At 40.9% G+C, this 13,279-nt stretch overlaps 1 protein-coding gene across 1 annotated transcript; it reads left to right on the top strand.

The window, feature by feature from the left end:
- Positions 1 to 2,367: 2,367 nt before the first annotated feature.
- foxb1a (forkhead box B1a) lies at positions 2,368 to 3,309 on the top strand. Its single transcript, XM_076089903.1, has one exon. The coding sequence runs from the start codon at positions 2,368 to 2,370 to the stop codon at positions 3,307 to 3,309; it is 942 nt and encodes a 313-aa protein (XP_075946018.1).
- The last annotated feature ends 9,970 nt before the right edge of the window (positions 3,310 to 13,279 follow it).

Here is a 13,279-nt window from a genome sequence, read left to right as displayed (position 1 = left end):
GGTTTCTACAAATGACCAAACATAGTGCAGACTTGATCTACTGCTGCTTGAACTCAGGAGTTTGGGAGCAGCTAAAAACCCTATTCAGATTCAGAGTCATGGTGGTATTTTCAGTGTGTGCATTCGACGGGGACAAAAGGTCTACCAATATCCCATAACCCTGAAGCTCAAAAAGCCACTCCGTCTGTGTGTGAGAGGATAGGCTGAAAAAAACTCTTACTGCTCCTCTGTGGCTCGGCTGGTTAATGTGAGTGTTGCGGGTTAACTTGCAAAGCACTAACTTGTCGTGGCAGGGCAAACATGAACAAATAAAAGTGAGAAAGATCAGCTATATCAGAAGTTAAGAATCGTGCGTAAAAATTGTAAATATTCTGTGACTTTCAAAGGAATTGCTGCATGCTTTAGTGTTTGCAGTTCAATTTGAATAGCTCATAATCACATTTCACAATCACAATTTGTGCACGTAACAAAGGCAGTCTGACTGCTTTGCGCACGGCATATTCATCTCAGCGAATCCCAATAATAGGCTATATTTATTTTTAAATGAATGAATGAATGGGCTGGATGTCAGAAGATGTTTGGTGCTTGGCAGTGTGTTGTCATTATTCGCGGTGTTTGAGATGGGTCGAATTGGCCACTTCCTTTTGGACAAAACCTTTTCAGCTGAACATTAATGGGAAATGACAGGTGTTAAAAGGCACTCTGCAGGGGGAAAAAAGTCATGGAACTGCACGATGGAAGTTTTAGACTTGACAGCAAAGAAATGGACTTTTTCCAATTTATATATTTTTCTCGAACTCTCATAATATGATGTATAAAATATATTATTATAGTTAGCCAATATCTATGAAATATCCTTCTACCTTTTCTTCTTTTTTTTGCATAGATTCAGGGTTTCAGATTGTTAAACAGTGCTTATAGGGAGGACGCTCTTGGTTTCTGGGTGAAAATAGCTCGGTGTCCCCCGCAATGCGATTCTTTTCGTAATCCGTCAGACTGGTGATGGGGTGCATTGTGGATTTATGGGGGGAAATTAGCATAAATTATGAGCAAATCTGCGTGTGCGTGTGTGTGGTCCCTGCATTGCAAACCCTCCAAGCGGAAAGGTGGCCCTGGCCAAAAGCTTGAATAGCAATAGCTCAAAATAGGCTTCCCATTTGGTTTTCACATTCATATAATTGACTTATGGATATTTTATACAGTTTTCACCACACCATCCTGAAGGGTTTATTTGCATTTCTGAAGTACTTTTCAATCTTCTTTACATAAATACAATAGACCTGACTGCCTCATGAAGTTTCAGTTTGAACAGCGTTGTTTACATTGTGTTGATGTTTTCATATCGTCTACTTCCTCTGCGCAGCTCAGGGCGAAATTAGCTGAGAAAAACTAATAGTCGGCTCATGAACAAATTTGCTCATGGCAAATTATTTTTTATGGCATTTCGTAAACAATATTAGGCTTTAATTGGTGTTTTTGCAACATTTTATCTGTAAAATAAGTTTTAATTCAAATCCACACCATACAAAATGATTATTAGCGTGCATAAAACACTTAATGGAAAACTGCACTCATTACACACACCACTGCACAAACAGGAGTATTCTTTAATTAATCCACGTCTAAATCAAATACAATATACACCTGCCTCAAACAACAGCACATATGATTAAAAGCCAGTTTCATTACAAAATATCATTAAATTACAATATAACGTGTCCGTTCAAATTCCAAATATATACATTCGTGAATTGTAACTGTACAGTCCACTGAATAAGTATTAGCGCATACCTTCACACACTGAGTGTCATCGCAGTTCAATTCCGGTTGCCGAGCCTTTTCACCCCTTTTTCTGTCTTCAAATGGAAATGATTTCCATTGGCCCAAGGTGTCCATGTAAATAGGTGTAAATGAAACCAGATTATGCCTTCCTCCCAGCCCCCTCCTCCCATGGCAATTGTCATGTGATAGCAAAGAGGTGGCACATTAATGGAGCGCCTCTACAGGGGTCTTTTCTGCTCATGTCACTACATAAAACTATCAGATGGTTAGAGGAAGGCCATGGAGGCATCCACTTAGCTCGTCTTATCAAGGACGCCAAATGAAATCTATTCAGCTCTGCTAGTGGGACGATCTGACTTACTTTGGCAGAAAGACTTACAGCAGCCGTCACTCCATAAATGTGCACCGCCCGCCCGCCTGCACACTGCAGAGGCGCTCAATCTGGCTGTTTTACGCACAACGCAACTCCAGCATTGTCGGTGTTGAAACTTTCCTCGGCGGGTTTTTTTTTCATGAAGAGCGGCAAGCTTTCGTCAAGGAATTAAGGGAGACTACTTTTTTATTGCTTTTCTGAAAATATCGAGGATGCCTCGCCCAGGGAGAAACACGTACAGCGACCAGAAGCCACCTTACTCCTACATCTCCCTCACTGCCATGGCGATCCAGAGCTGCTCAGAGAAGATGCTGCCTCTCAGTGAAATTTACAAGTTCATCATGGATAGATTCCCTTATTATAGAGAAAACACTCAGCGGTGGCAAAACTCTCTGCGACACAACCTGTCCTTCAACGACTGTTTCATTAAAATCCCCCGGCGCCCAGATCAGCCGGGCAAGGGCAGTTTCTGGGCTCTGCATCCCAGCTGCGGGGACATGTTTGAGAATGGAAGTTTCTTGAGACGACGCAAAAGGTTCAAACTGTTGATGTCAACTGATCATTTGGTCCAGAGTAAGCAGTCGGATGCTGCCCATTACCTCCAGCAGCAAGCCAAACTGAGACTGAGCGCCCTGGCAGCCACTGGCACACACCTTCCCCAAATGTCTACTTACAACCTCGGAGTGTCTCAGTCCTCAACTTTTAAGCATCCGTTCGCCATCGAGAACATCATCGCCAGAGAGTACAAGGTCCCGGGGAGTCTGGCGTTCTCCACCATGCAGTCCATGTCTGCCGGGTACCCGCTCCACAACCAGCTGACGACAGCCTGGCCCCACATGTACAACACCAGCATGATTGACACGGTGGCCCCGATCTCCATGGCAAGTAGCGACTACAGTGCTTATGGCATGCCCATCAAGTCCCTGTGTCACGGGGGACAGTCCCTACCGGCTATCCCTATGCCAATCAAGCCCACCCCGACTTCCATGGCCGGTTTCTCGGCGTTACCTCCACACATTCCCGCGTTTCTATCAAACTCTCCACAGTCGCTGAGCCCGACGTCCCCACAGACAGCGACGAGCCAAAGCAGCCCTGCAACCCCGAGCGAGACTCTGACGAGCCCCTCCACACTGCAGTCTGTGGCTGTGCACTGACCAGCTGAACTTTCCCATGTAAACGAACTGCTGGCCGGCTCCCGGGCCCCTTTATCAATCCCAAAGTTTATATTTTCTGTCGTCGGAAACTATCAAGGCGAGTTGCAGTTGCATATCGAATTATTTGTGTATGTGTCGAATGTGTCGCTTTAAATTGTGTCATAGAAGTCCAGCACAGAATCGCACAGCGAAGTATTGCTCTTGAAAATATAAATTATTTGATAGTTCTATTTTTCAGTTTATTGTGAAATGTGAGTGTTGGAAGTGGTGCCACAGATGGGGATCCAGGGGACGTTTGTTTTGGCACCATCAACTCTGATTTAAAGTGCTTGCAATTTCCGTGGCAGTTTTTCAGTTGTATCAAATAGCAAAACGTTTGCACCGTTTCTGTGTGACCACTGTAATGTCAATGAAATTGCGAGGCAATGGCTCTGTGTTTTTGTTTGCTTTTTAATACTGGAATGATGGATAAGGGTATACCAAATAGGAATAGGATTTAGATTTGTTCTTACCATCCCTGTAAAAAAGAAAGCAAAATGAGTTATCATATCTTTTCAAACTGGAAAAGTAGTATGAGACGTCCTCAAAATGCAAGATGTGAATATTGCAAATAACTGATACTGAAATGTTGTAAAATGCACTTTTTAGTTTTATGTTTTAGATATCTATTTTCCAGAAAATGTTCTGTGAAGCATTTAATTTAAAAGGCTGTGGTGACCATGTGTATCAGATGCTGTAAATTTGTACTTTTGTTTTTTAGGTAAAAGCATGCATTCAAAAACATTTGTGTTGGTACTGTTGTTGTTATTGTTGTTGTTTTGTTTTTGTTTGATTATTTTTGGCAAGCATGCGTGCTTTCGAAAAGTGTGCAAACAGTCTGCAATGAGTTGGAAAAAAATGGTCATCGAAATATTTTCTCATTAAAAGTGAAGTAAACAATCAAAAATGTTTCTGAAGATTTAATCTAAGACGATGTTAAATGTCATTATTATTATTAAATTGGCAAAAAAAAACATTTAGGATATCACATTAATTTTAACACAAGATTAATATCGTCAAATAATAATAATATTATTAATAATAATAATATTATTATTATTACTACTAATAATAGTAGTAGTACTACTTTGATTTGTCGTGTATTCAGGCCTATTTCGGAGTGCTGAAGAGAAGCGGTGGGGAGAGAAATGAATCGTGCAGTCGATTAGGATGCATGGAGTTGCGATGCCATGGTCACAGCGCAGACAACTGGGCTCATTCATCAAGCTGTGGGCTAAACACAATTAAGCCCAACAATAAACATTTAGTAAAGCTGCACACAGTGTCCAAATCAATGTTGGTGCATACTTTTGCCTCCAAAAGTCACAGAGCGCAATTAAAAAAGTGCCAGGCAGATTTATTTTCAAATGTTTCGACCTTATAATGTTTTCCTAGTCGGGCAGACTTAATTCAACAGGTTTCTAAATAAAGAGGGAGAAATATCTGCAAAATATATTTTTCATTCTATTATTCGATTTATTTTCAGGATAAAAACAATAACGCGCTTTAACTGCCTCCCCTATAGAAAGCAGCAGCCTATTTCGGGGGTATTAAACAAATACATTAGAATTCCGTCACTTTATACAATCGAGTAGATCAAATAAAGGGTCTCGGGCCACTTCATTCTCCCTCATTCACTTGAATTGAAAGTGCAAAGAATAGCAAACTTAGACTGGGCCACCGATGTAGATTTAGCCTTTTTTCAGCAAGACAAAAAGACTGATTTTTCACAAACACATTGCTGACTGGGGAACTAGGAAACGAGCTGCAAGACTCTTTTGGAATTTAAATCCACCCCTCCCCCATGGACTGTTTGGACAACAGTGTTAGTTTTTTTTTTTTCTCCTCACTTTGTGCATTTGTGTGTGTAACGTTCATTCTGACTCTGGATGATTAAATGTATTGACACTGCAACGGCAGATTACAAGCTTTAATTTTGAATCAGATTGAATTTTTCTGGCTGGTCATTACAATTACATTCAAACCACATTAACACACATATGGAACTTTTTCTTTTCAGCACATTAAAGCAATGAATCCAGCCACTGAAAAAAAAATATGTAACAACAATATATATTTACTACACATTTAAACTTTCCATTAGGTTGGATTTCAGTGTACTTTGTCTTATTTGGTATATATTGCACTGTTATAAATAAAATGTTAATGTAATATATATTGATGAATGTCTGGAAAGAACTTTTGTGAACAAGAAGTCATTCATTGTACATTTATCCCAGAATGTGAAATGTATAAAAATAACAAAAAGTGTTCATTTGATGTATTATGTTCTACTCTGGAGCAGAAACGCAACATTTAAATTGCAACTTCCTGCCTTTAATTATGTTTCAAGATGCAGTGTATTGAGCGGATGTTCCATGAAAATATTTAAAATGTTGCCCTTCAATGCAATGAAGTCCGTCTAGAAAAAGGGCGTTATTTGGCTGTTCATTAATAAATAAACACCTTTAGCTTTTCCACCACAAAATGTTCAAATGAGCCAATGAATTTAACCCCTACAAGAGAAGGTGTGAAACCACAGGTTACAGGTGGGAGAGAGAGGAAACACAATATTTGACCTCCCCATAGGAAACTCATCTGACACCTGATTTGGCAAACATCATTTTTTTCTGAATACAACCTTAAAACAATAACTGTTCCTGACACCAATAGATTTCTTTGTCTCCAAACATTATCCCAGAGTTTTACCTCCTATAGCATTTATTTCCTTTCATATTACAAATAAAATCTGTTCTCGCTAATCCAGCCTATTATACAGATGATGTTTTCCATATTTTCGGCAACATCGGTATGAACTCAGTTTTATAAAGCAAGTCTGCCTTGTCCTTGTTCTCTCAACTATGTTCCACTTAGACAAAGAAGAAGGTCGTCGTAGGCAGGGGATGAAATATAGACCACATGCAAAACCCCAATGTTGTAGTTTAATTAAAATAATTCATTAAAGTGGAGGCCCAAGGTAATTAGCATGTATAATTTATGATTTGCTTAATGCATGCAGGCAGTGGCCTCCGCAATAAACTCAACTTAACCTCAAGTAGGGAGCTGATACGGACAGGGTGCTGTTATTTACTATGTGTTTATTGTTTGGATATTTGTCAAGAGGAAGCAAGTGTTTCATAAAACCCTGGCCGTTATCTGGCTTCCACGGCACACAAACAACTTATTTGTTTATGAGTTTATCTTGTGGATTTATGGTCACTCATAAGAGAAGCTGTCAGGTTTGTTGTGAGGGAGAGATATTGAGCATTGCCCTCACTTTTTCACTCTATCTGACGTCTATGTTTACCGTTAACCTGCTGGTCACTGTAGTGTTGAACAATAGTTTATGCTGGCTTTTTTGAGCTGACAGAATGAGGACATGGACAAACACCACAAGCAGACAGACTGTCAACGCTGACTTTTAGAGGAAGCAAAAATAATCAGCGATAGACAAAACTTGCATTAATTATGCTCCGCAAATGTGTCAATCCTTGACAAGCCTTTTGACATTTTGAAACATGGCTAGTGGCTATATTTTATTATTTCTTGCAAGTACTTTTTTTTATTTTTTATAAAAACAACAAAGTAAAACAAATATTTTCAGATGGAGATGTGGACCGTGGTAAACAGATTTATCTTAGTGGTAAATAGAGCAGCTTGGTGCTCTCCTGACAGGTGGGAGAGGAGCTATATCTTCTGAGATACTATCATTCTTTTAAACCTGTTCGTACAAACCATAAACAATATAATCATACCAGTAAATCTTACCATTGGTAAGGTTTTGTCAGAGATCATAGATCTGTTTTACTTGATATCACAACAAATGGTACAGTGTGGGAGTAATATTCCACAAGTGAAATCCTCACGGTGCACATCATCATTATGAGACTACATGGTTTAATCATCAGTCATAATGTGTGACCCCCAGGTTAACTACATTGCATGGCTGTGTCGGAGGGCAAAGGGCAGGTAGTGGGCTGGAGGGAGAGGCAGGGGGATGCAGCAGCATTCAGGGCTGGCTCAGCCAAACACCCATGTGTGCATGAAATTAGAGTGTCAACATCTGATTCATGCTGCTGGGTGGTGACTGTGAAACAAATTATGTCAGCGGGTGGCAGCGGCGAAATTCCACTGACGGTGGCTACGTGGAAGTTGAGGCGAGCTGTAGATTCTATTTCATAAACTGTGATGAAACTTTTTTACGTGATAAAGTTTAAGGCTCTCAGCTCAATGCTCCAGCTCAACAAAAAATATATTTTTTAATCTCTTTTAATGTGTTTTCAATGGATTCTTGAGCTGCAGACGATGAAATTTAAGTTATCTGATGGAAGTGGGCGTCGTAAAGAAGACTGGTTCCAGGAAATGGGGTGATCATTTTCTTCAAGATAAGGATTCACATTGTTGCAGGCAGGGTGTGAGGTGCAATGAAAGAGTTCCTACTCTGCCATTGTCAGCAGAAAAACAAGGCTCATATAATTCCAAATGCAGGAAACATTACAATTCTTTGAAATGTAATTTTAAGTGGAAATACATTTTGCAAACAGTAATCCTTCCTCTGATGCTCTTAATCCTTTTATTCACTGTTTCTGTGGCTGTTTCCCAAGCTGAATACAGTGTCTTTGGACAGAGAATACATGTTGTGCAGATTGTAAAACCTTTTGAGGCAAATTTGTAATTTTCAGCTATATAAATAAACTGAATTAACTTGACTTTACTAATAACATTAGATGTGGTATTAATTCAGTAGGGCACAGTTGCTGACATATATTTCAGTTTACAACATGTGATGCAACGCATCGCCATCTTTGTACAAGTGTACATAGATGGATCTCTTGTTATTACCTCCTGAATGTGTGCAAGTGTTGGACGGGTTGAGACAAGGTGAGACAGACAACCAACAGAAACTCATTCATCAAACTTCAGGCTCCAACCCTGTCCACCTCGGGCCATTACATCTGAGATCTGACTCACGTCTCTTCTTCATTTCATCATTAAAGTAGGGCGAAAATCACAATGGCTTGGACTTTTTTTGTTGTTGTGTCCACAACAACAAAAATGTTGAATTCTATTATTGCCGATGAATCTATTTGTATTCCGCAGAGTTTTATTTGGCATGCCTGTGAAGGGTGTGTTCTCAGAGCAAAAGGTGCTGTGTCCCAGCTTGTCTAAATCTGTTGCACTTGCACCGTATTAGATAATATACTTCTGATTCAATTCAAAGAAGTCCCACAGCTACAGTTTGACCAAATGCTTGTTGATGCAGAACCTCAGTGTGGGAAGCAAGCTAAATACAAACAAGCTGCTTTAATGAAGGTACTTAACAGATTTGACACTACAATGTTTTTGCTTCTCAAGTGCTTTAGCTGTTAAGTGTTAGAACTGTAACAGATTCTGTGGATTTTGAGCAGCCTGCTATTTCCCCTTTTAAACGTGGGACGAAAAGCTAATTTATCACCTTTCCTTGGGATCTTGTCGTACCATCTCCAGCCATAAACTAACACTTGCACAGGACTTCAAAGGTGCGCTAGGTAGCAGAGGTGAGAAAGAGGCCTACATCCACTTGGGGCTAGTTCCTCCCAGAGATGAGATGGAGCTGATTAGCAGGAGTGTGCAGCGAGCCCCGTGGGGGCAGCAGCTGGAGGAGCGCTCCCCACGGGAGAAGGGAGAGGTGCGAGATTTGACAGCTTCTGTCTCTCCCCTCTGGATACTGCAGGGTCGGGGCACCCTCAGCAGGCCCGGGCTCTGCACTGGATAGGAAGTCAGCAGTAATTGCCATTCAGCCAGTGGGACAGAAGCAGGGCCAACAATAACCAGCGAAGAACACACAGCCTGTTTCCTCTTTGTCTTGATGTGTTTGAGGAAGGATGCTACCTCCTCTCGGACAGAACAAAGCCGCAATAAAGTTCCCACAATCAAACGCAATCTTGCAGAAGTTGCAGAAGTTGCAGAAGTACGCATCATTCGGGCGTAGCGGCGCAATTGGAGTCTTCTCCTACACCGGAGGAGGCCCACACGGCTGCTTATTGCATAACAAGGCTGCATTGTTTTGTTAATGTAACTTCATCTGTCTTTGATCTAATCTCATGTTGTCATGGCCAGTGTGAAAATCCCTATCAAGTGCATGATCCAGCACTACGCTCATTGTGATTGTGATAATCTCCTGCATTGAAATTCCACTTTGTTCCTTTGTTTCTTTGTTAGCGAACACAATGTGAGGTTAATTAGCAGCCACTGGTAACCTCTGCGTTCCTGCATCCTTCATCACAGCTGAAGTGTACTCTTCACTGGAGCCGCTGGCACTAACAAGACCAAACACAAGGCCTTGAGCCAATTCAAAGTAAGCAGAATACAAACGCAGCAGCAACTTAATCCCTTTCAGACTAAAACACAGGCCCCAAAAGTATCAACTGTAATTGGTTTTTCCATGTCATTAATTGCTCTCATCATTGTTTCCTTTCTTGGACTGAAAACACACAGAGGAGGAATTGACTAAACCAGCATTGCATCAAGTTATATTTGCAGAACAGGGTTGCAGTGATCACATTTGTCAAACATTAAAAGGCATTTAATGTGGTTATTATCTGATTCCAATGTGTCACAGTGTAATGTTCTGTTTCTTCTGTGGTGCAGAAGCTCTCAGCACAGCGCATTTATCTGTAATATTGCCCTTCCGCCACTTCAGATCTCCCCATTCCCTGGTGGTCTAATTTATGTTAAGTCACAAACCTCCCCTATGGCTGTTTTGAAATGTTCAGAATGGAGACTGTGTGCTCCAGGTTTATGCCAGCACCACAATCCCCTGTATAATTGTTCTCTATGGGAAAGCACATCTCAGTGAAACCATCTGCAAGTCCATGGGGCAGTTTCCTAAGAATGAGTGGACTTCTTAGGGGGTTCCACTGCAATCCAGTTTCTCTTGTGAAGCAAGTAATTAATTCAAATCTCAGGAAGTCAATAGCTGCCTGGATCAGAGGCACGTAGCACACAGCTGCTGATACCTCCGAACCAACACATTCTCACTGCTTGTCTTCTCAGGAAGTCGCCAAACAAAAAGGTCACAATGGGCGCACACACCCATACAAGGCCAAGATAACACTCGCTTTAAACTGTGATTTTTGTGTACTCTCATCATGCGGCGCACACTTCATTAATCAAAATTGTAGCGACGATAAAGTCGCCAATACTCTTAGGAAATGGGTTCTTTATGAATGATGTAATGTACTGTCATTAAATAAGCTTTCAAGGTTCTGTGGTCCCTCTAGCTACAATTATTTTATCCAGCGTTGAATCGTTTTTTCTTGAAATTAAAATAAAGAAAACATGCCACGGACTATTTTCCATTGTACTAAACACTGATTTAACTTGACAAGGTCTTAGTTTCCCCAAATAGTTGATATGGTATCTTCATATAGAGTTGAGTTTTCCAACATTCTGTGCAAAGAAGCCCAAGTTATTGTGTCCGCTTTCGTGATGATGCGCTGAAAGAATTGTTCCTCTCTTTTTCTACTTTTTTTGGGTCATTAAATTCATTAGCTAAAGCGTAGAGTGATGAAATATGGTGAAAGAGCCAGGGCAGCACTTTAAGAACCACAAATGAACATCACTTGCTTGCTGCATCCATCGTTCTTTAGAAGTAGAGCAAATGAGAAGAATGAGCCATTTTAGTTATGCTTTGTGTCACCGTATCGCTGCTTTTGGAATAATTTCAAGAGAATTACATGAAGGTACATTTTAGAGCTGAACTCCAACTGCAGTCTCTTCTACTTGACGGTATGATGAGCTGTCGGGCAGAGATCAGCAGGACGGGAAGGCTCGGTTGGGTGGGGAGTGAAAGCATCTGATTCACAGGCAGTAAACTTTCCTCTCCCCTTCTTCTCGAGACGGGGCAGGGCTGGACTAAATGCCTCGCTGGGCTGCTCCCTACAGCTTATTGTTATCCAGCCCATAGAGGAAGCCGCTGCTGTGCTTCCAGCCTGTCTCTGACAACAAGTGTAAATAAGGATCTAAATAACAAACAGAGGAATGCAAGCCTGTGTGTCACAGTGAGCTTCACAGGGCTCCGCTTTAGCTCCACACTGGCCACCTTAATGACTTGGTCAAAGGGAGCGTGCAATGGTCGGCTAATTTCTTTTCTTTGGCATCATTAGATGGCACTGTAGTGGACAAATGAAAAGCAGGGCCAGTGTGTGTGTGTGTGTGTGTGTGTGTCATGGATTACTGGCTTTGGCCTTGTTGTAAAGACCAAGGAGCTGGAAACAAAAACGAGCTCAAGTAACGTTGTTTAAAAGTGATGTTGTGTCTTACATGTGCTTTCACAGTGTGAATGTAAATCAAATTTGATTTCGCAACATGCAAGTCATTTCAACACCTTCCTTCCAACACACCCCAACAATGTTGTTTCAGTTCGATGAAGAACATCTTGTGAAGAATGCCTCAGTTCAGAATGACTGACATGTCTGGGCCCTGCGGCAGTGAATGAATTACAAGCCTTTTTCTTTTGTGTTAAGGTCATGCAAGATTCACAGCTTTGTCTTTTGTTTCATTCTTTAATTGAGGACTTGCAAAAATGAAGTTACGACATGTGTTTGACATGTCCAAAAAGCTCTTCTTGCTGCCGTCAGCAGCACTCAACACCTGGAACGTTGTAAATAGTCGTTATTAATGTTTCGAATGAGAGCAAAGTAAACTATTTTGTTTGCATATGATTTTCCGACTGTGACCTAATCCCTATGATCCCTAGTCTCCTTCCACTTGACCTTTGACAGCCAGGAGCCCTTCTTCTTAACCGCATCAAGTGTGTGTTGTGCAGCTTGATTGAAAGTCCTCAAGCATATCAGCAAATTATGAGTCTACCTCCTTCTGACACCCTCTCTGGTTTGGCGAGAGTGTTGTGCAGTGCCTGGAGAAAGGGCTTGCCCTTCTGGCCACAAATCAGCCGGGGAGGCAAGCTTGTATCTTCAAAGGGTGGGCTTCCCCCCCGTGATTTACAGCCCCCACTGAGACAAAGTTAGGCACGGCCACTGTCTCTGCACCTGGGCCTTTATCAAGCAGCCAGGATGAGCTCTTTGCAGAAGACATTGAAATGTACAAGGAGCAGATTAGGCTGACTCAATCTTCTTTTGCTCGGAGAGAGAGAAAAAAAAAGAAAGGGAACCGGCCGACTTCAAAAAGACCTCTTTACCTCTGCTTCGTGAATGAGTGAAAGGAGTTCGGGAGTGAAAACAGCCTTGTGTATTCAAAGTGCTAATTCACAACTTATTCCTCTAATACACTCATGAAGCACTTTTAATTGTGTTAGTTCGCATTCCAAAGACATGTTTGTAGCTTTTAATTGGAGGCCTCTTTGAAATCATTGAAATGTATGACTTGTGGGGCCAACTTAAACAGTTCTTGGCTTGGAGGGTGGCTGGCTTTCATTCCCAGGCCTGGGTGGCTCTCAGATATTGGCTATTAGAGTAAAAGTGATCTAAATATAACATTGTTTTCTTTTTTCTTTTTCTGTTTTTTTTTTTAATCATCGTCATTAGAATATCTCAGTTAGGTGCATTTCTGACAGAAATGTTTTTGGTGATTATTGATGGGAAGTAAAGAAAATATACAATTATTTGTATAATTTGACCTTTTGATTGATCCATTTGTTCGCGTAAACCTCTTGTAAATTGTGTCGATGCTAATCACCTGTTGAGGTTTAGAGGCAATAAAAGATGTTTGACTAAAAAATGAAATGACTTATAAAATGAGTTAAGACAATATGCTATGTTTTCATTTATTGAACCTGTGCTTTTCAAGAACCAGTAACTACATTGCAGCTTTTATGCAGAAACCAGAGAAGTAAATTCAATATCATATGACTGGATGACAAATGTAATATAATCAATAAATTATATTTTCTAACTAAACTAACTTAACATTCGGGATAAAACTGTATTTT

This window comes from Anarhichas minor, unplaced genomic scaffold, assembly GCF_050575085.1.
Source record: "Anarhichas minor isolate MPS153535 unplaced genomic scaffold, ASM5057508v1 ptg000011l, whole genome shotgun sequence".
Taxonomy (NCBI): Eukaryota; Metazoa; Chordata; class Actinopteri; order Perciformes; family Anarhichadidae; genus Anarhichas; species Anarhichas minor.
Note: the sequence above shows the minus strand (reverse complement) of the source record. Positions and strands in the feature narration are given on the sequence as shown.

Excerpts from the sequence above, each read along its gene's own strand:
- foxb1a (XM_076089903.1), top strand. The coding sequence starts at position 2,368 with ATGCCTCGCCCAGGGAGAAACACGTACAGCGACCAGAAGCCACCTTAC.